Source organism: Microcebus murinus, chromosome 5 (genome assembly GCF_040939455.1).
Source record: "Microcebus murinus isolate Inina chromosome 5, M.murinus_Inina_mat1.0, whole genome shotgun sequence".
Classification (NCBI taxonomy): Eukaryota; Metazoa; Chordata; class Mammalia; order Primates; family Cheirogaleidae; genus Microcebus; species Microcebus murinus.
The window spans coordinates 79,540,882-79,568,709 of NC_134108.1; the positions used below are offsets into that span (position 1 = coordinate 79,540,882).

The following is a 27,828-nucleotide window of genomic DNA, read 5'->3' on the forward strand; positions in this document are numbered from 1 at the left end:
ATGAAGAGGAACTGATGGTGTATTAGGTTTTGCTCTAATAATGCTATATAACAAACAACGTCCAAATCTTAGTGGCTGGTAACAAAACCATTGTTTCTTGTCCACAGATTCGGAAGTCAGCCAGGACAGCTTTATTTTAGTCTGGGAAGTGGGTTCAAGTCTGTTCCACATGTCTGTCATTTAAAGACCAGGTTGAATGAGCAGTGCCTACCTGCTGAAGGCCCTTCTTATGGAGAATAGCCTCTGCTTGTGTTACATCCACTACCTTTCCTTGACACATGCTATCTGGCAAGCCCACAGTCAATGGGACAGGGGTAGTATCTTCTGCCTACTCTACTGAGGTACTGCAAAGCAACGTGGCAACAGGTATTGGTGTATGGTCCTATTAGAAGTGAAGAATTGGAAACAAAATCCAGTCTTCTTCCAAGTTGGAGAAATAGGATGAGTAGAGGGGAGAAAAAAATTTGAAAGGAAAATCTTCCATGGCGGTCGGCAAAAAGGCTGTTGGAATTTGTTGGTGGTTACATAGCAGTTAGGAGAGTGTTTCAGCAAAGTGATGAAAGCCTCAACTAGATAGATGGCAATGAGAATACAGTTGCCAGATTTAGCAAATGAAAATAGAAGATGCCCAGTTAAATTTGAATTCTAGTTAAACAAATAATTGGAAAATTATATTTAATTTGAATTGTTATCTGAAATTCAAATGCATTCTATACTGGATCTGGCAATCCTAAATTGGGGTCATGATTGAATAGTAGATGAGGTATTGGAGGCAAGGTAGAAAAGACCACTTTTGGAAAGTTTGGTGATGAGGGAAGGAGAGTCCTGTTAGCAGGGAAAACCTGGCCCTTGATACCAGAGATATCACAAGTACACCCATAGTGTGTGTTTGTGTGTGTGTGTGGGGGGGGGAGGAGAGTGCAATGCATGACATCAACTCATAAAAATATCGATATATCATAGCCATGATATTGATCATTCTTGGTTTACACTTAACATATGGAGACTTGGATATTTGTGCTCTCTTGAGAGGTACCTGAGAGGCTCAGGATGGAAGGATGTAGGGTATAGGGGCTGTGCAGGGGACTGAGAACTTCTGAGCTCCCCTGAAGAGAAGGGATCCTGCATATAGATTAAGAGTTAGGGAAACTATTTTTGGAGGCAAATAACATGAAGGGCATATGGACTGATGCTGGGAGATCCAAAAAGCTCCATGGGGCTGGGATTCAAGCCTGATCAATTCAATCCTAAAATGTAGATTTTTATAACTGGTGCAGGATTGGGAGACACTGCCATATTAGGACTGGAGATAAGAAGTCAGATAATTTTAACTTAGAACCAAAGGATTAGTCTTGAACCTAGCTAAGCAAAACTTTGCTCTATCTCCTTTATTCATACTGTTCCTGAGAGTTGCATTTGATGTTTTATTGTTTAGTAATGCAAATGGTGAGTAGTCAGAGGAGGGTGCAGAGGAGAGAGTTAGAGGAGAAAAGTCTAAGAAAGAGAGTTCAGGGAATGGAGAAGAGCCCACCTATCACCTTTGCCTATTCCCTCACTGCTGTGATAATGGCAGAGCCACCCAGGCAGCATGTGGGAGACTGAACTGGCCAGGCGCTGCCTTAAGGCAGAAGAATGGTTTAGCTTAGGATCATTTCTGACCCCATGGACTCTTCATTCTTAAGGATCTAGCTCAATTGTCAGCAGTTAGTGGAAGACAGCTTAGCAGGGCAGGCTGCTGATTTGGTCAGACCTTGGCTCCTATCCCAGCATAATCACTAACCAGCTGTGCGACCTTTAGGTTGTTGCTTAGCTTCTCTAAGCTGCAGAGAAGCTAAGTGAAATAGGGGTCATAAGAATACTTACTTCCTAGTACTGTTGTGAGAATTAAACGTTAATGCCATAGCTCTTAGTATGCAAATCAAATACAGTAAGGACTCACTCAACTTTGTTAAAGACAGGTTCTTGGAAACTGTTGACTTTAAGTGAAATAATGAATGGCAGGTCCTAGAATAATGCCATTTCATTCAACTTCATTTCGTTATAAAGTTGATGAGAAAAAAATTAATTTCCATACATACCATTTTGCTTAGAGTCACAGTTTCCAAGAACCTATTAAATGTGGACATACTGTATATGCTATCATAATTATTTCTCTGTATATAATGATCTCTTTCAATAGACAGGGAGCTCCTGTAAGACAGGGTAATTTTTTTTTCATTTTTATATTCTAAGTATTAAAACTTAATATGTAGTACTTAACAAAGCCCTTAATAATGTTGGATCATATATCTCAGGCTGGGATTTCAAGAAATAAGTTGTCAGAATCAGCAAGAAACCATGAAGACTTTAGCAAAACTGCTTTTTCTTAGGTTATTTCCCCTCCATCATGTGGGCCCTGAAACCCTAACACCATGTGGCTATATCCGATTTGAAGAGAGATTACTGCTTTTCTGCTTCTGTCTAAACAAAGAATTATCAAGCTGTCTCTTGTTACCTCTCAGTTTGGTGGCGTACTTGTCCTCTGCCCTCACCCAGTTATGAGTGCATGCATGTTAAACAGCTTTACTCTGACCATTTGTTTTAAAGTAAACTGATCAGTTGTTTTTGCCTCCTGTTGACCCCGCCTAACAGATAACCTCATATCTTGTAGACCAAACAACTGGATGATTTAACAGGGTAATAATATTCAGTCAGCTGTTTTAAAAACTATAAAGAACTGATGGTGTCATGGCTCAAATTGCTTTATCGTCTCAAATGTGATGTTGATCTAGCCGTGTTCATTTTGCTTTACAAAGTTGCAGCTGATGTGGTCGATAAAAAGTTAAGAGCTCTAAGAAACTTGTGACTATATCTTAATAGTTATTTTACTGTAATGCAAAATTAAATTAGTGCTTACCAAGTATTTTGTGAGAGGTAGTGATTATGATATATATGGACACACTTTTAGATAAGAAAAAAATCATTTAGAAAGTTAATGATTTCTATTTTATTATTTTTAGAGGAGACTTATCTATCTATATTTGAAGATATGTTTATTGCCCAAGATAATTTAGAATAAATGTATTGCTTGATTTTTTTCCCTTTAAGTTGGCCTCCTCTAAAGCAAAGTTCTACAAACTAGTCAAGAGTTCAGAAGGAAAAGATGGAAAGAAGAAACAGATACTATGACAAGAGACGCAGGAATCAATATTCTGATATGTCACATAACTTGAAATGGTTTGGCAACTGGACAACAGAGTTGTCTCTTTTATTAGCACATTCAAACAGCAGCAGAAAAACAACCTTCCATTTGATTCTTACTGAGATTTATTGTTTTTAATAATGCCACTTTTCAGAAATATAGTCATGTGCTCACTTAGACAGGCTGACAAAGTGAAAACTTGTATGTGATGCAAAGTACCCTTTGGGCCATAGATTAAGACATAAATAGTGCAGTGACAAGTCAAGTCAAATGCCCGCAGCAGACAACACACCCAGTCCCCCCTTCCCGTGATCTGGCTCCCATTTTGCACCATAGAACCCACAATGGAAATCTGGCAAAACATAGAACACAGATGGCTACTGACTGACATGAAAAGTAAATTTTATTAAACATGTTTACATACATGAGTTGGAAGTTCATTTAAAAGCACAGGGGAGTGTTAAGACAAGTGGTCAAAATAGAAAGATACTACCCAATTATAATCAGTTTGATTGTTGGCCACTAAGACAGAACGGAATCTAGTAGAAGTGCACCAATGCTTCAGTTCTTCCTGCTCAGCATGGTGAGCAGTGGTCAATCTGTGCCCTGTGGAATGATGGGCAGATAATTCTGGCATGTGTAAATAATAATAAATAATTCACTTGGTGCAGGCAGTATGTCTATGGATTAAAACCTAGTGTGTACACAGTGTCTACATGTGTTACAGCCCCACAGTAGGAATCTACACCAAAATATTTATTAGAAGGAATTTGGTCCGTACTACGTCACGTTTTCCGGAGGGTAAAAAATAAAGTCCATCTATAGACATTTCACCCCAGACCCACAGACTGAGTCTGGCTAAAACCTGCAAAATGTCTATAACAAAAATGGATGGCTTAGATTTCTTGGTTATTTCAGTATAGTAATTAACAAGCAAACTGTACAAGTACATGCAACATACAAGCTGGCCTATGTGGAACTAACATACATTATTAAATAACCTTTTGTTTCTTTTCTTTTTAATTTTTTTTTTTTTTTTTTTTTACAAAACGTGCATGCAGCTTTGAACAGTTCCAAGTCATGCTGCTCTATTTGTGTAATCACAAAAGTTGAGTGACCCATAAAAGGAGGGAGAACATATCAATGCACCTGCAGTGTCTGCAGTTTGTAGCACATGTACAGAATGTCACAAGGGAAATTCAAGGCCAAGAAAAACTAAATGAAGAAAATGCAAATTGAAATTTGACTTTGTTTTATTTTCCCCCCAAAAAAGTAAGATACTTTGCATTAAAAAATCAAGCTTTGTGCTTGCATCAATCTCAAAGAAATGTAAACTAAAATTCGATAAAAACATTAGTTTAGTGCAGAATATTTCAACTGGAATTTCCAGTGGAATATTGAACAGCTCATACCATGCTCTTTCCAGGGCAGATGGGTGTGTCTACACTGAGGCATGGCAGAGAAGCCTGGGCATAGCTGAAAGTGTCTTAGGCTCAAATCCATTCCTAGTCACCATTTTGGGAAGTCAGAAGTATGGTTTATACACATAAGCATATATATTTTTTTGATATCAGGAAGAAAAAGGCATTACAAGGAGTGTTCTCAAAGTACAATTATGCGGTTAGTTTTACTCCCCAGCATTATTTGCAGATTGATTTCTTTAAAAGTCTTCCATGCAAAACAATGGAAAACATAAATTAGTTTTCTAGAATGCAAACAGATATGCTCTTCATTTAAAAAAGTAATTTGGAGATTATTTATTTTGGAAGATAACTTTTTGTCTCTTGGGTTTCCACACATAAGACTTTGAAGAATTATAAAATGAAAGCCAGTGAAACCCTTCTTTGGCCTCACGTTCTCTAGCTGTTGAACACTTTGGGGAGATGCTACAGAGACTGCTTCAGCCCTTTTTTTTGGGTGCTTTTGGAAAAAAGAAAGGAAGAGTCTCTGTTAGCATCATGAGGCCGGTCATGACACAGCCAAAAAACTAGAAATAACAATTATGGTGAAAACAAAACAACAACTCTAGAAACCAAAAGCTGACAAACACAAACAAAACACACAAAAGAACAAAACTTCTCAAACACCAGGGAAATAACACTGCTTGTGGTCTGTGCAGAAACGTGTAGAATACAACTTTTCACAGAGTGAGAGTTTCCAGTTTGTTCAATTTGGTGTGTGCGCATGTGTGTGTGTGTGTGTGTGTGAATTTAAAGTTTCCTCTTTTTCTGTTTGTTAGAAGCATCAGTGACTCTCACTAGCACGTTGATTCTTACTGTAATTTGATAGACTGCCTTGTTCTGTCATATGAAGCCATGTTTTAAACAACATTTGGGACATATTATTGAAAAACTACTACAGGCAAAACACAAGTTGATTGTCTGTCTCCAACAATGCTTTTGATCATGAAATATCTGGTTCAGATTATTATCCTGAAAGGTAGAGTTTTATTGGAATGACTCTGGTATGAGTTCACTATGATCGAATGCAGGGAGGCCCAGTTGAACTTTCCAGAGATGATTGGGAAGCCCGGCGGGTTAGGGGAGTGAGCGTGGGATCCACCAGTGAGGACGGTGGGAACAATTTATACCATCCGATTACCATGCTGGACAGATCGAGTTCTTCCAACAAGATCTGAGCCACACCCATAAAGCATTTGTGGTCCATTCTGCCATAGTCTCCCCAGACAATCACCTGCAGAGACAAAGAAACACAACGCAACTTGAACTTCTCTCTTTTTCACATTTGAAGTGTCCAAAGCAACTGTTCTGTAAAAGTGGGCCAGTCGTCGAAGGAGAGGAAATTAATACAACTAATACCATGGAAGAAACATGGTAAGAAAAGAAGAATTACTAACCTGAAGGTGCTCAGAGACACTTCAAAATTTTTAGATTTGATGGAATGTGAGTAATATTTCCCTAGTCAATGAGGGGTATTATCTACATAAGCCGTGTTAAGGAAATAAATATATAAGCTTATTCTTCTATGAATTTAGTACCTTTCTTGTGTTAACTACTATCTAGTAAACAATGTGCATATTCATAGACACATAAAAATGAAAATTTGTCCAACCTAGGAGGGCAAAACAAGCGATCTAACTCAGTGTACCATGGAGTGTGTGTACAATGAAGTATGTACAAAGAATGAGAGTATTCATTTGATTTCTCTTGTATTATGATCTTGTTAGTCTTGTTAGCGAAGGGGCATATTGAAAAATAATTGTGAGCTGGTACCTTTTGAGGACTTGCTTGCCAATTTTGATTTGATTAGACAATTAATAAGTCAGTGAGCTCACTGACAATTACTACGACCTGGGTCAATGTTTACTAGTGTCAGACAACACTTCCACATTACACATACTCTCAGGTTCTATTTTCTAATCCTTCTGTCTTCTGTAAAGGTTCTCAACTGAAATCATTCACCTGCTTTTACACAAGCATAACTGGTGAATCCCACCTTTTTGATTTACTGAGTAACTTTGCTAAATTACTTAATTTTTTTAACTTCAGACATAATCTTTATTTATTGTACATGGTGGTTACAAAGTCTAAAAGAGGTAATATGTGTAAGCACCTAGAAATGCATCTGGCATTCAACCAGAACTCAGTATTTGCTGGTCCCTGCATACTTCTCTTTTCATCTCCCCTCTTCCTCTTTGAATCTCATGTCTGGTGCCTAGTAATGTTCAATCAACTATTGCTACCATCGTTTTCTTTGATATAGCTCTACTATTTATTTATTTATCATCTATCTGTTGAGGAGAGAGAAAGGGTAGGAAATAGGACAAAGGCAGAAGGAGAGGATGGAGGGAAGGAAGGAGAGAAGGAAGAGAAAATAAAAATTTTGTTTTCTATTAGATTCATCAGATTTTTTAACACTAAAAATATTTATATTATAAATTAACCATTTAGATATTTTTCCTAGTCAAGAATATTATACCACATTTATCTTTATTAAATTTTATTCTCTTTGCATTTGACCACCTCTTTAACATATGGATACTATAGATATTACAATGTGAAAAGCCGAACAAACTGTTACTGACCTGAAGAACTTTACCCTGTGGACTTTCATCAAAAACCAGGGACTGTTGATACAAAGGATCAAGGGTTTTTCGTGCAATTCTTGTCTTCTTCTTGGCTATACAGGCTCCATTTTCCAAAAGATATACCTTGACATATGGAGCTGAACAAAAGTATATTAACGTATAAGAAGTTAATCTTTAAATTCAACTGCTTTTTATTAGAGAATGCCTTACTAGGGAACTAGAGATGTTTACTGAAAATTTCCCATTGCCTATTTACATAATTTAAAATTTTCATTGCTTCATAAAGTCTATTCCTTAATACCTATATGTTCTCATTACTGCCGTTTCCCTAACTTCAAGTAAATGTATACAAAGTTATTGTAAGATTTTGACTTATGTGGGTTACAACTGGCATTACAATTAATATTTTAAAGCTCATTGTTTCCTTTTCATAATTAGAACTAAATTCTTTCTTCTTTTGCATTCATAAATGTGCAGAAAGAAAATGACATATACTAAGAAACAATCATAACTAAACTTTTTCAAACATGACAATACTCTACCTAATACTTTCTGACAATAACCATGCAAGGTAAACACATTTATTTTAATAGAATCAAAGAAACAACTGCATTTTTAATCAATCTGATGATGGAAAATACAGCACATAAAATTCAGATTCAGCAAGTGTTTTGAGGTTTTTTTTTTGCCTATTATAATTATTATTTTGCCTATTTAACATTCTCTTGAGCAAACTCAGTAATACGCTTCCTTACCAGGTGTAGATTTGGACCCAGGCTTCTGAGTGAGGCTTCGTGCTCTAATAACTTCAACTTCTAATTGGCCCTTTTTGTCCTCCATTCCAATCTGTATATCCCCTGCAAGTGGAGGGGAAGCAAACATGTTTCAGGTCTTTGTAGTTAAAAAGAACCAGGGGCCCATAACGGACTCCAAATTATCTTCACAATTTTTGATTAAAAAACTCATATTTAGACCCACCACTCCACAACTCCACTTTTCATTCCCAGCCTCCAAATCAAGTTTTGAAATGTTTCTCTTATTTTTTCTGGTACTAATCCATTTTATGAGATTCACAAATTGAATCTTTTTGTCTTTTGAGTTTCCACACATAAGAAAAAAAAATTAGCTACAGCAACACTGAAGTACTTACATGATCTTGTATTTGATAAGATTTCTTATTCTTATTTCATCCAGTATATTTACTTATTAATAAATATTGTAATTATCTATATTTCCATTATATAGAGAAAGCCACCATTACTATTGTATCTATCTAGTTACCTATTATTAGTCATGACCACACATGGTCATTTTATGGACTACAGGAACTACTACACGGATATGTCATTGTCTATTTAACAACACCCTTGTAGAAGGGAATATAGGTTATTTACATAAACTACATTTATGTAAACAGCACTATAATTAGCAGTTTTGTTAGAATTCTTGCACACATGGCCAATTATTTTTTAAATATAAAATTTCAAGATTTTTAATTTTCATATCCAATTGTGTGGACATTCAAAAAGTTTCATGCATATACCGCCAACGATCCTCCAGAAAGGTTGTATTGGTTCTCACTATCCCCAGAAATATATATAGTTTCATGTCTTGCACTCATTAATATTGGTATTATCAATATGTCTAATTTTTACCACTCGATGGCTAAAAAGTTGTGTTAATTTGCATTTATTTGATTATTAGGGAAGCTTATGTGGCCTATATGTCATTTGATATAAAATTAGATTAGCAACTAGAATGAGTTAGAGTTTTTTCCTTTTTATTTCATGGAAATGTTTGTTTCATAATTTTTATGTCTTTTGAGCTTGTATTTGTTAGAATTCATTTGTGAAAACACCTGGCCTATTTAGCCCCATTTTTTGGTGGGCAGAATGTTAAATAGCAATGGTTATAGTTCTATTCAGGTTTTCTATACCTTCTATTTCTTCTTAAATTCTTTTTGGTAGGTTATACTTTTAAAACTAATTTATACCTTTTGTAACAATTTGGATGCAACTGGAGACTATTCTCCTACATGAAATATCATAAAATTGGAAAAACAAACACCACATATACTCACTATTAAAATGGAACTAACTGATTAGCACCCAGGTAAACAGATGGAAGTAAAACTCAAGGGAAATCATGCAGGTGGGAGGACGGAGGAGGGGATGGGTGAAATCATACCTAACAGGTACAATGTACACTATCTGGGTGATGGACACACTTATAATTTTGACTCAAGCAGTACAAAAGCAATCCATGTAACCAAAACATTTGTATGCCCTTAATATTCTGAAATAAAAAAATAAAATTCAAAACATAATTTAAAAATATTTATCTCAAATAAATTTACAAATTTTAAGCATTTGTTTAAGTGATATCATTTAGCAACTTGCTTTGTTCACTCAATGTTTTCTTAGCTATCCATCCATATTTATGTAAGAGATCTACTCCATCTCTAATTTCTATGTTGTATTTTATTGTATGACTGTCATATTTTATTTACCTAATTTCCAATTGGGGTTCTTTTGTTGTTATTGTTGTTGTTCTTATTTGGTACTGTTACAAAGAATGCTGCAAAGAACTTCTTGAGGATACGTAACTGGAAGTATTGCTCAGTTATAGTATATATACATTTTTACTTTTATTAGACACTGTCATATCACCTCAATTGGTGATTGCACCAAATTAAACTTCGAATAGCAGTGTATGAGGATGCATATTCCTCAAAATCTTTGCCTCTTAATTATTGAAAGATTTAAATTTTTTAGTGAAGCTGATGTGTATACACACACACACACACACACACACACACACACACACACACACACTCTCACACATGTATTTTGTAGAAACTCTATCAGACTAAATGAGCTCCATTTTATTCCTAGTTTGCTAATTTTTTAATCATAAATTAATACTGAATATTATCTAACATTTCTTTTTCATATATTAAGATGGTCATTTTTTCTTTTTTAGTAGATCAATATGGTGAATTATATTGATTTTCAAATTTTTAACCAACCACATGTTCATGGAAAAAATCTACATTTTTTGTGATATTATTTTTAATATTGCTGAATTTGTTTTTCCTGGGATTCATAGGGACTTTAGAAAGCATGGCTTGATATTTACTTTTGGTTTTGGAAATTTCTAAATGTATATATAATTGATAAATTTTATTATCTTAATTTTTTTATTTTATTGATTTTTATTCATTTATTTATTGTTATTGATATAAATAGATGTACATATTTTAGGGGTATATGTGATAATTTAATAAATTCATATAATTTGTAAAGAACAAATCATTGCAACTGGGATATCCATCACATTAAATATTTATCTTTTCTTTATGCTAGAAACTTTTGAATTATTCTTTCTCATTCATTGTATTTTTAATGGTTTCTGACCTATACTTTCTCTTTCCTTGTTCTGGCTTCTGCCCTATAATTTCTCTTTCTCTCTTCTAGGACTCTAATTTTATATATATATATATATATATATATATATATATATATATATATATATATTTACTTTTTTCTGCCTCTTAATTTCTTATTTATGTTTTCCATTATTCTGTGTCTATGATTAATTCTGGATACTTTCTTATGGCTTTATCTAACTCCAGTTAACTAATTCTCTCCCTGTTCTGTCTAAACTGCTGGTAACTCATCCATTAAATTCTTAAGTACAGTTATATTTTTCAATTCTAGAATTTCCGTTGGGCTCTTAAAGCTTTTACTTTTCTGATGAAATTCTCAATCTTGTTTTTTATCTCCTTGAACCATGGAGACATAATTATTTTTAGTCTAAATATTTAACTCTAATACCTGTATTCATTTCTGGTTTGTTTCTATTATCTGTTGTTTCTGCATTTTAAAGAATCATCTTTTTTTCTTGTGTGCCTGGTAATTTGTGATGGATGTCTGGAAATTTTACTTATAATACTGTTTTTAGAGAAAATTAACACCTAAGATGTTATCTTTCATCAGAAATTATTTACTTTGGCTTCTGTAAGATGTTTCCAGTCCCAAATCACTTTAACCAAAATCAAGAACTGAAGTCATTAGAATCACACCTTCTACAGAAGCCCAACTACTTCCAAGTTATTGATATTTTGTTGCCTTTCTTTGTTAGGTAATCTTTTTCTTCTTGGCAACTTGAGATGATGTCCTGAAATTTCATTAAATTTTTCCTTGTTTGTTTGTGTATATTGTTCAGTTCACCACTCAGTGTGCTCTTTCAATCTTTCAGATTTCATGTTTTTCTGAAATGGTTCAGCCATTGTATTTTTCCCCCCAAATTGTCTCTCTATTCTCTCTTTAGGTTCCTATTAGAATGAGTTTGAACTTTCTGGTTTATTAGTCCAATGCCTCAGATCTCTTCTACATTTAAATTTACAATTTACATTATATATATAATATATACACATACACTGTGTTCTTGGTGATTTTCTATAGTTCTTCTCCTTGCATGTCATTAATTCTATGAGTATACTATTTAGCTCATCAATTGAGTTTTAAATTTGAATCATGACATTTTTCATTCTCCAATTTTCTTTTTTAAAAATGTATGCTTGTTTTTGTTTAAGAAACTCCTTGTCTTTTTTCTGTGAATTACATATGATAGTTTGGAAAGTGTTAAATATCTCTTAAAATGTTAAATTTAAGTGTTAAATATAATTATTTCTAAGTTACTTTTAGTTAGTTGAATCATTTCCATTTGTTAGGTATGAACTCTGTTTATTTGCCAGGTTAGTTGATTGACTTTGTTGCTCTAGATGTTCTCATTAGTTTTATAATTCTGTTTTAGAGCTCAGTTCCTAGAAGTCTTTTGTTTTCTTTTTATTCTTTTAATGTTTTTTAAAGATTTTTTTAAACATCACAGACATACATAATTTAAAGAGCAAAACTGTTCTATAATAAGACTTGTTATTATTATAAATAACTGACTCCCATCCTCTCCCTCAACTTCTTGCCTTCTAAAAGTCATTGCTTTCAAAGTCTCAATGCATTTATCTGATTTTGTGCTTTTGGCATTTGCTTCACTCTTTTCTTTTTTCAGTTTTATATATTATTATTTACTTCTAATTTTGATATCTTTACTGCTTTCCTCCCCCTACTACATACCTGACAATTTCTGGCATCCTGTTCTCCTAATAGTAATGCTTACATTATTATGATTATGTCATCTTATCTACAGCTGTGTGAACTAGAATACTGTCATGACTTCTCCTTTTTTAGACGGATCTTACTTTTCTCTACACTTAATTAGTACCCTTTAAAAAAGTATTTGCTTGTATTTTTACATACATATCACTAATTCAAATCCTTAGTCTTTCCTGGTTGTTTACCTCTTCCATAAAATCAAACACATTAGGTGTTCTACAGATTTTATCTTACAAAATCTTACATGCTACAGTTTGGACAAATTGCTTTTAAATCTTGCTGCATCATTCTTTAGTTTTTCCTTCACTATCATCCTGGGTTATCCCAATCATCTCTCTCATGGGGGAGCATTTATCTACTGGAGCTCATCTTCTTTTTTTTAGTTCACAATCAAAAAAATTCATTTAGTTCATTTTGCTAAAGTAAATCTTCCAGTAGCTTTCAGAGGGATGTCGGAAATGAGAAAAATATTTTGAGATCTTGCTTGTCTGAGGATGTATTTATTCTAGCCTTAAACTTATTTGATAATTTGTCTGGATATTGTATTCTAGGTTGGAAACCAGTTGTTACTCAGAATTTTGAAGGTAATGCTAATAGTCTTTTGGCTTCCAGTATTATTATTGAAGAGTCCAATGAGAATCAGAAGAGCACAAGGAAATTCTGATTTTTGGTAATTTTCATAGAATTATTAATATTTTTCCTCTTAGGAAACTTGTATGACTTTCTATCCTCAGTGTTGCGAAATTCCACAATGATGTGCCTTTGTGTTGATCTATTTTCTCTCCCTGGTTCCTTTCAAGCTGGAATAACATGTCTTTTACAAAAATACCTATTGCACAAACTATACGTAATTTTCTCTAATTGTCATCTTTCTTTCAACTTCACTTAGGTTATATTTTCCTCTTAGAAGCCTTCAATTCTTCTGGCTTTTGTTTGAACTTTGGAAATTCTTTTCCATTCCAAGATTATAGAAACATTAACTTAAGTGTTTTCTAGTACTTTTTAGTATCTTTCTCCCCCCTCCTTTTTCATTTCTATAATTCAGTCTATGATATTACTGTTTTTGTAAGTTATGAAGTAGGGAGGCAATTTTATTAATTATTTTTCATTCAGTTAAACAGTTATGCTACCATCCTTTACTGAATATTGAATAGGCCATCATTTATTTCCATGCTATGAAATGCCATCCTTATACTACATTTGGATTTACTGTAGACTCTCTGTCTTGCCATGGTTTCTGGTAATTCATATATTTATGACTAATGTTATTTCATTTTGTATAATGTCTCAAATTAGAAAAATGCACTGGAAATTAGAATAGTTGCTTGCAACTGGCAACTCCCTATCTAAAATGTTGCTTCTCACTTATATGACTATTATGTTATTTTAAATGACCCTATTGACCATAAAACATTAATTTTCCTATAGAAAAAATGATTCTTACCCATTGCAGGGGTGGCAAGGGTTTGGCGGCCAACAAGCTGGGCTGGTCCCAATCCATCAAGAAAATCACTGAATTGACTGTCAGCTCCTAGTCGCACTCCAGGAAATATTAAGCTATCAGCAGAAGGATAAAAACCAAAGAAACAAAACATTCAATCTCCTAGAATTCTTTTCATTAGTTTCCACTGGACTAGGTTTGATCATGAAACATAAACACTACTTAGACAATCTGTTTACTTACTTATTCTTTGCACTGCCTTGAGCCAAGCATATGAGGCTCAACACTGTTTGAGAAACAGTATGAACTCTCAATTTAAGACCTGATTCTCTATTTAGGAGGACTCAGTTTTTAATGTATTAAGTGTTCTGGACACTTACAGAACCAAATGCAAATCCTTATATAAAGTGTAAGATGAAAATTTTTATATCATAAACCTTACATAGATAATTGCTTATGAACATGAAGTAACATTAATGCTAAATTTTTAAAAAGTGGCTAATGATTTCTTGAATAAATACTACAGCATAGTACAAGTTCTTATATACAATGCGTTTAATTTATTCATCATTGAATTAATTAAATGTTTAAATTACAAGAGACTTTTATGTGGTCCAAGTGAAAATTAATTGTTTAAAATACGTTTGTATCTAGTCACATTCTAGTAATATGACTCCCTGAAAGCCCAAGGATATAAGCTACACAAGAGCAGTGACTGTGCTCTTCTTGTTGATAGACGTAATTGTCTCTGGGTAATGAGAACCATGCTTGTTATGTGACTTGTTACTTTTGTATCAGAAAATAATGTCTCTAGTCCTTCACTGGCACATTGTTTTGTACTACTTCATCAAATATTGATATTTTGTCAAAAGTTTATCTACATCTTTTTGTTCTTGGCTATATCTTTTTGTTCTTGGCTATATCTTATATATCTGGGAGCATGCATACCAATCATTTGACTGAATAAATAATCATGCATACTGATCATCTGATAAAATGCTTTTTAATGGAAAGATTATCAGAAACATTAACTCGGCCTAATTTTATTTAATTTCCAAACAAAATAGAAAAATGGGAGTAAAAAAATTATGAATTTTAGATTGGTATGTGAGGAATCTAAATGGCAATGAATGAATACCTATGGAAAATCTGTACACAGTCTGTCTCCATGGAACTCATCATAGCATAATTGCTTATTTGTAAGACCCACTATCTTAAAAAAAGTTTAGTTTTACCAAAATATTCTCAAGCATAGGAAAATGCAGGTTTTGTACAAGATCCATATGAAATGGTAAAAAAAAAAATAAGTAAACAAAAGAAAAATCTTGTGATTTTTTCAGAATTAACTAAAACTCCTTAATTGGAAAAATAATGAGGAAGATAGAACCTGAATTTTTTTCCTCGGGTAACAATGCAACAGTGATGTTTTAAAAACAAGAAAACATTAAGTTATTTACATGTATGAGAGTGTTAGCTTAGGACCCAAAATAGCTTGGAGAAAATTAAGAAAATGGGACATCAGTTCCTCATTTCTGAATTTTAATTTCAGATTTTGGTGACAGGGCCAATGAGTTTCCCATATGGAAGAATGCATAAAGTGTAGCATTTCTACACCAAACATCTAATAAGGAACTATTCTGGGCTTTACTAGATGATGGGACTCAGTTTATTCATGTTAACTCAGCAGTTCTTCATCCCTTTGAGAGGTGTGAGTGACCAGGTACAGAGGCATGCCTATGTATACTTATAACAGGTCAGGCTGCTTTAAAACGATGGCTGAGCTTCTGGATAAATAAAAAAGCTGCAGAGTAACTATTAGTGGCTTTGTTGTTTTCCCGATCACTACTACACAATCAATGGTTCTAGAGCCTTGCAGACATGCTGACATCACTTACTTCCCCTCAGAGCTGTAACTGTTGATGCTGCCGTCTGTGGACTCGCGACTTGGCTGCCTTACCATCTTCCTCATTTCAGCTGCCATGCCTGTCTCTGTGCTTCTCTGGATGGTGCTTTTCAACTTCTTGTGGCCCGACTCTGATGGGAGAGAGTAAAAGAAACTTTTAAGTTTTATTTGGACAGTTTTCCCCTATCAACTGATCCTGCAAGTACAATAGTTAATTTTACATATAATTAAAAATTTAATCACAAAAATAGTAGTCTAAGAAAATAATCTACTTCATTAAAATCTCTTTGCCAAAGTGTGCTCGGGCTAAGAAGGGTAGCAGCAGAGGAAGGTAAATTATGGCCACAGTTCGAGACTGCCCGAATTTCGACGAATAAAAACAAACTCGTGGTATTATTGCTACTGACAACTTCAATGAAAACTGGAATCTGGCACAAGACCGTTATGTAGAAAGATAACGGTGAGTGATCTAATAGGTTTCTCCTAATCTATAATTCTCCAACTACATGGGAATAGACGTCCTTTGAAGAGAAAGGGACATTTGAAACCAAGCATGAAAAATACCGGTTTGATACCATCAGAGATCAGCAATCACCATATGGAGAAATAGTAATATTTTATTTGATGAGTTTTGCATCACTTTAACATAAACTATGTCATTTGAGATGGTATGTAGGTAATGCGGGTAGATACAACAGGTATTATTCTAATTCCATGCAGCTATCTCATGGTCTTCTGACTCAGCTGCATGACTTCTGACTGGCAGTTTTAAGGTGTGCACCCCCATTTGCACTGTGAATTATACTGGCTGGTCACTTTCATTGCAGTTCTTTAAGTTCAGAGCGACTTCCTTGAGCCACTTTGAAAAGTAGTAACCATCATCCTATTCACAGCACAGAAATAAAATTCTAAAACCTTTATTTGATTATATGAATGAGCAGTATCAATAGGTTAAGACAAACTGTTAGACTTTATCCCATCTACATATTCTATACACATTTCTGGTTTTCTTTCTATTTTTTGTATAGTATCATTTAATACCTATTAATAATATACAAAAAAATGCTCTCTCTATAATTACTCACATAACTATATGCATATATACACATAGACTGTTCAATCCTCATGAAACCTCTGTATAGCAGGCACCTAAATACACTCTTAGATAAGCCATGTGAAAAACTGCATTTTTCCTCTGACTTTTGGTCACTGCAACGCTTTTGTAAATGTCTAAGCAAAGATATAATAATTATACTATATGGACTAAATGTTCATGCTTCCCATACATTAATAGGTTTATTACATTTTCATTGTTTTTATTCTTAACATTTTTATTGCTATTTTTGTTTACAAAGGTAATATAGGTATATTATAAAATATTGAAATATTACAGATATAGCAAATGTTGAATATCCTCTATAATTTTACCCCTATAAGAAGACAGTGATTAATAACTTGGGTGCTATTTTTTTCTTTATACCTATACATGCTTCTTCAGTTGGCTTCTGTGATCCACACTCTCCATTTTTCCTCCCCTGTCATTGGTTGCTTCTCCGCAGTCTCTTCTGCTGGAACCTCCTCCTCCTCCTTCTCGAGAGTTTAGATACAGGAGAGTCCTAGGCCTCAGCCCTTATATCTTTTTACTTTTTTCTACACTTATTTCCTGGATGATCTCAGCCATGGTTTTAAAACCATTTATATCCTTAGGCCTCCAAAATTACACAACAATAGTCCCAACCTTTCTCCTAAAGGCTGGAGTCTTTAATCTAATTGCTTTCTAGCTCCATTTAGAGATCTAATAGACATTTCAACATTAACATATCCAAAACAGAACCCTTCATTCTCCACCTCCATCACTCTACCACCACCTGTTGCCAAGTCCTCCTTCCCTTCACTCAGGTGATCAGGCCTAAAACCTGTAATTATCCTTGAATCCTCTTTCTAACATACCCCACATACAATCCATCAGCGAATCCTCTTGGTTTACCTTCAAAATGCACCATAAATGTGATCACTCTTCCTCCTCTCCACTGCTCCAAGACTACTTCAAGTCATTATCATCAGTCAACAAGACCACTGTAATACCCACACCATGCTGGTCTCACTGCTTCTATTCTTTTCCTCCTTAGAATATTCTCTACCTAATAGCTACGGTGAGTCTTCAAAAACATAATATGAATATATCATTCTTTTGCTCAAGATATTATAATGGTTCATCATCAAAATTAAAAGGAAACTCCAAAATAGTTATCATGGCCCATAAAATGCCATGTGATCTGGTCCCTGAAACCTCTCAGATCTCTCATTCCATGTGGTTATGACTCTCCGGCCACACTTGGTCTTTCCTTCAGCCTCCAAACATGCTGCTTCAGGGCTCTTTTTATTGTCTGTCTCTTCTAATCTTGTTTCCTTGCTCCCTTACTTTATGCCTGTCTCTGCTCTGATGTCATCTACTCAGAGAGGCTTTTCCTGATCCTCATCACTGTCTGTCCCCTTGCCATGATTTATTTTTCTTCATAGGACTGCTTCATCCACCAACAAACCCTTATCTGCTTTTTTGTTGTCTGTTTCCCAATTAGAAGATAATTTCTACAAGGGCAGGAACATTCTGAGTATTGCTCACTGCTTTTTCTAGCATCTAGGACAGTGGTATAAACTTGCTAATACACATACTAATGTGTAATTTCCACATTCCATTTAATATAATGTAATACAAACACGTACATATTTATTCTTTTTAATGATTGCACTGTTCCATTTTATGGCTGTGTGGTTTCAAAATTAAACCATCTCTTTATTGATGGGCATTTGGATATTTTCAACCATTAACAGAGAGTTTTTATAGGATAAATTCCTAGAAGCTGAACTGCTACTGAAAGGGTAGGAATCTGTTTACTCTAAATAGCTATTTTTTAAATTGCCCTTTAGAAGCATTATAGTAAGTTACTCTCCCACCAACATTAACATGGATGTTCCCATTTCTCTATCTAAGGCTCAGGAATTTTCTACCTTTTCCATTTTGGGTCTGTCTTGCCTACCTGGACTGTCATTGTAGAATGCGTACACTTACTGAAGGCAGGGAATTCATTTATAGCCATTCTGAATGCTGTTTAGTTCAATTTTGGTATTTATTCATTTATATACTAAACTTCCTTCCTAGAGTTAGTTCATTTATGAAGTTTCTGTGGTAGAAACATTGCATTCATGCCCACAGATGGCAAGATCCCACTTGAGGGACAGGGGCAAGCCCCATGGGTGTATTATCGAAGTACTGAGCCAAGTAGAATTATGGCAAGTGTATACTCAAGGCAGCATGAGGCAATAAGGCCAACATGGAAAACAAATTTTATTTTTTTGTATTTTATGTTTTTGAGATGGAGTCTTGCTCTGTCAGTTGGGCTAGAGTACGGTGGAGTCAGCCTAGCTCATAGCAACCTCAAATTCCTGGGCTCAAGCAGTTCTTCTGCCTTGGCCCACTGAGTAGCTGGGATTACAAGCCCGTGACACCACACCCTGGCAAATTTTTGTTTTCTATTTTTAGTAGAGATGGGGCTTGCTGTTGCCCAGGCTGGTCTTGAACTCCTGACCTCAAGTGATCCTCCTGCCTTGGCCTCATGCCAGAGTGCTAGGCTTATAGGCATGAGCCACTGTGCCTGACCTAAAAAGAAATTCTTATTGAAAATAATCAGGATTATAGCTAGAGAAATCAGAGCAAATGTTAAATCCAAATGGTGAGGTGATGCTGGAAACTGGAGGAGAAACAGTTAAGAGGATCAGCAGTGTGGGGGTTCAGGTTAGAGTGTTAGTTCATTCAGTTTTTCACCCATCCATCCAACCATTCAACAAATATTTACTTAGCACCTACCATGTGTCATACACTACTTTAGGTGCTGGGGGTATACCAATGAATGACAGTTTTCCTGCTGTCATGGAGCTTACATTCTAATGTGTTTGCGCATGTGTACACGAAAGACAATGAACAAATAAAGATACAATATGGCTGGTAATAAGTGCTATGGAAAAAATGGGCAGGATAAAGGGGATAGAGAATGATAGGCGTAGACAGCAAGGTTTTATTTAAAAAGCAGTCAGGGTCTCTTTAAGCAGGGTGTGGAGGAAGTGAGGGCATAAGCCATGAGGAAAGAGAGAAGTAGCACACGGCAGGGACTGGTCCTAAAGATTGGAGGTTGAGAGGGCATGAGTAATAATGGTCCGGAGAGGGCGGCTGTCTTGCCAGGGGTGCACAGGTCTCCAGGCTTCCTCTCCAGTCTTTCCAAGGTTGATGCTGCCTCCAGCCAAGAGACTCTGTCACCAGTGATCTCAGGGCTCTGTGCGTGGCTGGCAGTCCAGATGACTGTGGAGTGTAGACTGTTAATACCTGATTTCTCTTGCATTTCCTAACACAGATTTCACATGGTTGTGTTCATTACATGTTCGTTCAATGAATGAAAAGAAAAAAATTTAAGGTGAATAATCTTTATTGATTTGTTTATATTTTTCAACCAGAATATCAAGTTTCTGTAAAAAATGATGTATCTACAGGTTGTCCCAAAATTCTTAGAGTGCTTTTAAACCTTAATAACTTCTAAAATGTAAATGTCATACACTCTGAAAAAAATCATTTGAGAGGTTACTGATTGAATTTTCTTTTATACTTAATTCTGTGAATTTGAATAATATATTTTTAATTTTAAAGTTTTTGTTTAATCCTTCTGATTGAAGATGGCAGATGAACTGATACCTAGCTATTGTCTTATTCATACCCATAAAGGTTCATGAAAAGAGCTTTGATGGACTAAACAATATAAATGCCCAGGTAGAAGCTGAATAGATAGTTCCAACATTGAATTTGTCTTATTTAAATTCTTAAGGGCTCTACTATTAGTTTGGAATGTGAGGACTGGAAGAAATATTGTTTTATAGATGTGGAAACTGTAAATTTGGAAAAATATAATTCATGCAACAAGTTTGTTCAGCACTTAACTCAGTCCAGTCTTTTGTAGATGCTAGTGACACAGCAATGAGTGAAACAGATAAAAATCCCTGCCCTAATGCAGCTTACATTCTAGTGGGTATAATGACTTGCTCAGCATCATGCTACTTAGAGCAAAAGCTGAGTTAGAAAACTGATTTTCTGAATCTCAGTCTTGTAATTATTCTGTTATGCTACCGTTTAGGAAAACACAAAGTCTGGTCTTATTTTGCAAATAGAACAATGGTTTAGCTACACAGGTATTTTCATGTATACATTCACACATGGGCTTATAAGTTCACTTGTAAGATTTTGTTAAATAACACATCTATTCTATACAAGTATAAATATAATATGTAATTATCTGCATCTATCTTTCTACATATGCTGTAATTATATGTAATCACATACATATATTTTACATACATGTAATATTTTAATATCAATATAATGCATTAAATATATAAATATCAGAAAATGTGGTTGTTTTTTAAGAATACCTCCATTATTAATAATTATTTGTGTGCATTAAAGAATCATTAACCTTATAAACACATGAAGTCTACTATCAAATTATAACATGAAGCCTTTGATTTGAAAATACTGTTCCAAATATTCTACGAAGAACAAAAAGATTAGAAAACTAGTTCATTTTAATATTTTCTAGTCACAAATACATAAAAAATGTAGCAAAATCCATAATTAGCAAAATCCATAATGTTTTGGGCAACATTTTACCCATATTCTAAAAGAGCAAACTTTCTCTCAAAGTGCTCCAAAAGGTGAACTTTCTCTCTTTGCATATTTACATTATATTTAGAAATATCCACTGACTTATTAATTCATTTTTTAAATACCTATTAAACACCAAGAATCTATGATATAATAGGCATCATTCTAGGTGTTAGATACAACAGTAATAAGACAGGATAGGCCATACAGTAAACATGTATTTAATGCATCAGGACCATGAGCAACAGGTCAGAACTAGAAATAGATACACAGATAAATAGATAGGATATACTGTCATGCAGACACAATTAAAATCTATGATGCTAAATGTAAACTTAGGGAAGAAATAAAGATAAAAAGGGTAAACAGAATGGAGCCTGGAATATTCTCATAGTTAAGAGAGAGGTTCAGAAGAAAATCAAGACTGTTGCAGAGGCTGAAAAGAAGAACCTTTTAAAGTAGGGGGAAAATAGGTAAGAGCAATGGTACAGAAACCAGAAGAAAAAAGTGTTTCAAGAAGTAAAAAAACAATGTGTTCATTACTAATTTGAGTTTTAGTAAGAAAAAGACATAAAAGTGATCATAGTCCTTGGCTGCATTGAGATCACTGACTCCAAGAGGAGTAAATTCGGTGAAATAACTAACTAGTAACCCTACTTTAGGCACGTAGTCATTTAGGTGCCTAAAAGGAGTGGCCAGCCAGAAGAGAGAATGAGAGATGAGTAAATAGAGACAGCTCCTATGACTATTTTGAAAAGGTTTGTTGTCATTGAGAGGTAGTATCTGGAGAGTCACATAGTATTAGGGGAGGCTCTCTATTTTTAAAGGTGTGATAGTAGAGCTTTTTTCTAGGTGGATGGGAATGATTAAATGGACAGGGAAAAACAACATTATTAGGTCTCATATTATTGGTTGGAGAGATGAATAAAGATAGATAACATCAGATAAATCATCTTCTAATCAAAGCACTCTCTGACCAATTAGTACCAATTTAATGGTGAGTACCATGTTTCCCTGAAAATAAGGCCTACAGATAAAATAAGCCCTAGCAGGATTTCTAAGCATTTGTGCAATATAAACCCTACCCTGAAAATAAGACCTAGTTATGGGCATGGCTATGCATCTGCACAACCCATGCATTTCGTTGCAGAGTGGTAAAGAAGACGAAAATAGAATGACAAGAAATCAGTGTGGAAACTTTGTGAAGGCTAGCCTGCAAGAGGTCGTGATTTGGGTGAAGAATTCATGGGATAAAATCACTGACAGTGTTGTTACCAATGCACTCCGAGCAGGTTACATGGATAAGAGCTGCTCATTTAATGAGAGCTCTGTTGCTTGACATGAGAGATTTGGGCCAATGGTTCTAAAGGTAATAGAGTCGCAAGAAATTCAGGATGGAATTCGGGGTTTGGAGACTGATGATGATGTTCCAGAAGAAGACGACTTAACTATATTTGAATAAATGTAGATTGTTGTATCATACTTAAAAAAAAATAACACATCCCCTGAAAATAAGCCCTAGGGTGTGTTCTTGAGGAAAAATAAATATAAGACCCTATCTTATTTTTGGGGAAACACGGTACATGTGGTGTTTATGGTGTAAGGCAGGTAGAAAGGGTAGGAAGGGATGGGTAAATCCACACCTAATGGATGCTGTGTGCACTGGCTGGGGGATGGGCACACTTGTTGGGCAGTGCAAAGGCAATTTATGTAACCATATCCCATAATACTCTGAAATTAAAAAAAGATTTAAAAAGAAATCACAAGAAAACTAACGAATGAACAAGAATCTTCATGTGTTCATTTTTTTAATTTTAAAAACCTTGTATCTATCTATGTATCTACAGACAAATATGTCTGTATATGTGCATACCTGTGTTAATTTATGTGGATCTTAGGTGCAGAGGGTTGTTAATGACATTCTTCAGTTACTGACATGTTACCACTATTGGATCCACTAAGACCCCTCTGTCCTATTTATATATCTACCCATTCATTTATTCATTCCATTTTATCAGCATATTCTACTGTCATTCCTCTACCCTACTGGCAATTTAATGTATTTAATGTATAGCTTTTTATCTGAATGTATTATGCAAAATGTGTGTTATATTATGTGCTTGTATTTTTAGTTTACATAAACAGCATTGCATTATATCTTTTGTCACTAAGTACCATTTTTACTGTTTTAGAGATTTATTCAGGTTGATAGAGAATATGCGTAATTGATTGCATTAAAAAAAAAAGGAGTTTTTGATGCCAAAATGACTATACGATTCCATAAATTAACTGGAGAAATCAGTAAAAGAATATCATCTAATTGACTAAACACTTTGGATCCAAAAGATAAATGCAATAATGGCCTATTAACTTACAAAGCATAGAATTAAGTATAATATTTTGGTTACTCTGAAAGTAACAACTGGGATCAGTGATAACATTTATTTTTTTATGTGTATGGTGATCAAATTCAGTTTTTTAAAAAGAAAAGTTGTGATTAATATGTTTCATTAATTTTGTCCTTTATTTACTTACTCAACAAACTATTTCCTGAGTGCTTTGTGTCCCAATTCCGTACATACATGTGAAAAGAAAAGAAGCCCTGACATCAACCATCTCATGACCTAGTAAATGTGGACAAGTAAAGGTCTAATTACCATGCAGTGTAAGTGCTAGGAAGTGGGTTTATTTTATATGAATTTAACTTTATATATTTATCATATGTAAATTCAATAATATGGAGAAAGGAGGAGAAGGGCAGAGAGAGAACCAAACAAAGATTTAAGTGCGAGTCTGCTGCTTGCAATGCCTCTTAATGAACACGTAACTTGGAGAGACCATGAGGTGAGAAATGCAAATCTTCTCTTCTTTTGTTTCAGGGTTTGAAAATAATTCTTGTGTTTATGATGATTTCTATAATAGGCTGCCTAAAAGCAAACCAATGGCTATCTGGTATTCAAACAAAATAGCATCAATGTAGTCAAACTGTAAAATCTGACAGTCTTGAACTTATTGAGATCATATATTGATATTGCAGGAATTTTCATAGGAAACTATGACACTCTGTGTGGACAGTGAAGGGGGACAGAGTTGTATAGCTGTATTTCAGGCCAGGAGAGCAGCATACTTGAAGGTCCTGAAATGAGAGAGAATATGGCCCCTTGAAATAACTACATTTCCTTAATGAGATGAGTTAATTTAAGGGTGAGTGAATACAGTGTGGTGTGAAGCAGAGAAACAAGCAGTGGAGGGATCACCCAAGGCCTTTTACCCAATGCTCTAATGCTCTCCGTTCATGGTTCCATATTATTTTGGCTAATGTTGATTTATGGTTCATGCTGTTCTTAATGGTCTCAAGGTCCTGGTCTTCCCAATACTAATATTCCCCATATAAAATTGTGTGTACTTTGTATTATATGCAATATGATATAGTAATATTGTCATAGATATCCAACAATTATTCTTTAAAAGAAAATATCCAACAGTTACTTCTTTGTTATGTCAGATGCTTCCAACGTTGTGGTAACCATGTAGTCAGAAATTTTTATTAGTCTGCCTTAATAGTGACACAACTTTCTTTAGTATTTAAACAAATAAACAAAAATGTTCTGCTTGTGTTGTGCCAAGGTTTTTTGAATATGTTTCATCCTAAGCCAGATAAATAGAACTTGTAAAAATTTCATAGTTTGGAGGATTATTTTTAGAAAACTGCATGAGAGTTCTTTGACTTTTATGGTTTTTGTCATTTTCTCTCACTTATTCTCCAGGTTAACCATAAACTCCACTATTATCTTTCCATTTTCCAAAGAGATTTATAATGAAATAAATATAGTGGCCAACAAACTAAAAATAGTATTATTCAGAATATTTTTTTGTGAGATGGATGGAATAAATTTCCTTCATGATATTTTCCTTCAAAAGAATACTTCAAATCTTTTCCAGTGATGTACTTATCCTCTTTTATTCCACTCCCATAATGCAAAAGAGATAAAATGTTTTCTTTTGCTGCCATGCACTTTAAGTTCTTTACAGATACTACTTGAGAAAAGAGATTCATCTGTTTGAACACTGACATTTATATTTTTTCTTCAGCTCGTCTACAGTGGCCAACAGCTATTCTTTTGTAAGAAACCCTTATGATAAACTAACAAGGATGCCAAAAAACACTGCAGAGGTTTATAGTCACTGAAACACACCACCTGTATAGCATCTTGTTTTGGCCAAAGCTAAGTAAAAGAGGAGGAAACATTCAAATCCTGAATCTCTCACTTCTGTAAATTATTTGATTTCACAGCTTCAAGAGTTACAAAGTGTTTCTGGTGTTAGGGGCTGAATTGTAACCGCCCCACCCCCTCAAAGATAGATGTTGAAGCTCTAACCACTATACCTCAGAATGTGACTTGGAGATAGGGACTTTAAAGTGGTAATTAAGTTAAAATGAAGTCATTGGGATGGGCCCTAATCCAATTTGACTGCCTTTATAAGAAGAGGAGATCAGGACTCACAGAGAGGCACCAGGGGTGCTTGTGCACAGAGGGACCACCCTAGGAAGAGGAAGAAAGACAGCGCCCACCTGGAGCCAAGGAGAGAAGCCTCAGAAGAAACCAAACCCACCCACACCTAGATCATGAACTTCTAGCCTCCAGAAGAGTAAAAAAAATAAATATGTGTTGTTTAAACCACGCAGTCTGTGGTCTTTTGTTTATGGTGGCCCTAGCAAACTAATACATCTAGGGAGTGGATATTATTATTTTAACACTCTAAGGTCCTCATATTACTTAATGAATGTGATGACTTAAATGCAACTTAGAGCGTGTAAGGGGATAAATTATCACCTAAGTAGTGTGAGGATGAGATCAAGTCCCAAAGGATGAGATGGGCTTGTTTTTCCAGGTTGCCTTGATTAGATTAACCCTTTGCACTCGCTTGCTTTTTTCTCACTATCCACTCGACATTATCCACACTAGACATCCGAGTGCAAAGGGTTAAAAGTGATCTGAAATATTACATGGGTATACCTAAATCATTTATTATTATTAACAACTCTTCATAATCAGAAAATAAGGTCTCGGATTTTATTTTTCCAGTAGTAGTAAATATATCACATATAGTTTAAATCGGTTTCTTTACTCTGCGTTAGTATGAGTTAATACCTCAGATGAGGCTGGATTTCATTTATTAAGTAAGAATCTAGAATATCTCTTTACTATCTACCACCCTATTTATAAAAATAAAACAATACTTAAGGCTGACACCCAGAAAGAAACAAATGTTTTCTTGTAGGTTTTATATATTTTTTAAAAACTTGTATTTAAACTCCAGGTTTAAGGGACTCTTTCCTCCTATCTGATCTTATCAGGGAGTCTAGTATTCCAAGTGGCAGTTGGATAGGAAAGGGTTTGAGGGGCAACTCTGGAATCAGAATATCTGGATTCAAGTACCGGCTCCAGCACTTAGTAGTTCTGTCCCTGCAGGCAGCCTATGTGGCCTCTGTGTGCCTGACTCTCCTCATCTATTAACAGAGGGGATCATGGTACCTAGATTCTAGAGTTATTTTGAGTATTAAATGAGATAATGCATAGAAAGCACTCAGGAAAGTGCCCAGCACCAATTTAAAGTTATTCTCTATTATACAACAAGAACTCAAAATATCTCACACACATTAGGTCTTCAAGTAGAATGATGCAAATTCCCCTTGCTCTATTCAAAGCATGTGTTCTTTCTAGCCTCACATTTAACTCAAAATGCCATTTAGAATGCAGTAAACTTAAGTTATAACATCTCATGTAGACTGCTCGTGCCCCCAGTATCCAGTCTTACCCTTTCTTTTACTGGTACAGTTTCCCCCCTTGTCCAAGCTAAGGACTAACCACTTTTCTCTTCTTTCCCCTCATCTTGATGGCATGGGGATGTGATGGTGGGAGCTAACAGCAGCTACTTTGGGTCTTGGGATGGGAGCATCTAATACAGCTGGCAGAGCTTGGGCCCCTGAAATAATACAGTCACTATAACAGCCACAGACTGGACTGCCCACTGGGACTATTATGTGATACTCTTGATTAAGCCATTATATCTGGGGTTGTCTTGCCACAGCAGCCTATTTTATATCACAGCAGATAGTACTCTACATAAAACCAAGTGTGGATTTTTAAAATAAAAATGTAATTCATATATAAAGTCATCTACATATAGCCAGCTGATCTTGGACAAAGCAGACAATAATAAACACAGGGGAAAAGAAGCCCTATTCAATAAATGGTGCTGGGAGAATTGGACAGCCACATGCAGAAAATGAAACAGGATCCACATCTCTTACTGTTCACAAAAGTTAAATCAAGATGGATAAAAGACTTAAATGTAAGGCATGAAACCCTAAG

At 34.9% G+C, this 27,828-nt stretch overlaps 1 protein-coding gene across 48 annotated transcripts in view; it reads right to left on the reverse strand.

Annotated features, from left to right (window-relative positions):
• Positions 1–684: 684 nt before the first annotated feature.
• The window catches only part of RIMS1 (regulating synaptic membrane exocytosis 1), a 477,545-nt gene continuing 450,401 nt past the window's right edge, over positions 685–27,828 (reverse strand). For 7 of the 48 annotated variants that reach the window (XM_076003211.1, XM_076003209.1, XM_076003204.1 and 4 more), the window contains 5 exons: positions 15,740–15,878; positions 13,848–13,960; positions 7,985–8,086; positions 7,227–7,366; positions 3,056–5,875 (listed from right to left, as the gene is read on the reverse strand). In XM_076003211.1, the coding sequence (XP_075859326.1) occupies positions 5,657–5,875; positions 7,227–7,366; positions 7,985–8,086; positions 13,848–13,960; positions 15,740–15,878 (713 nt within the window). In that variant the 3' untranslated portion in view covers positions 3,056–5,656. Of the gene's footprint in view, positions 5,876–7,226; positions 7,367–7,984; positions 8,087–13,847; positions 13,961–15,739; positions 15,879–27,828 lie in introns of all 48 variants that reach the window. The other 41 variants (XM_076003233.1, XM_076003232.1, XM_076003235.1 and 38 more) reach the window with 11 other exon arrangements.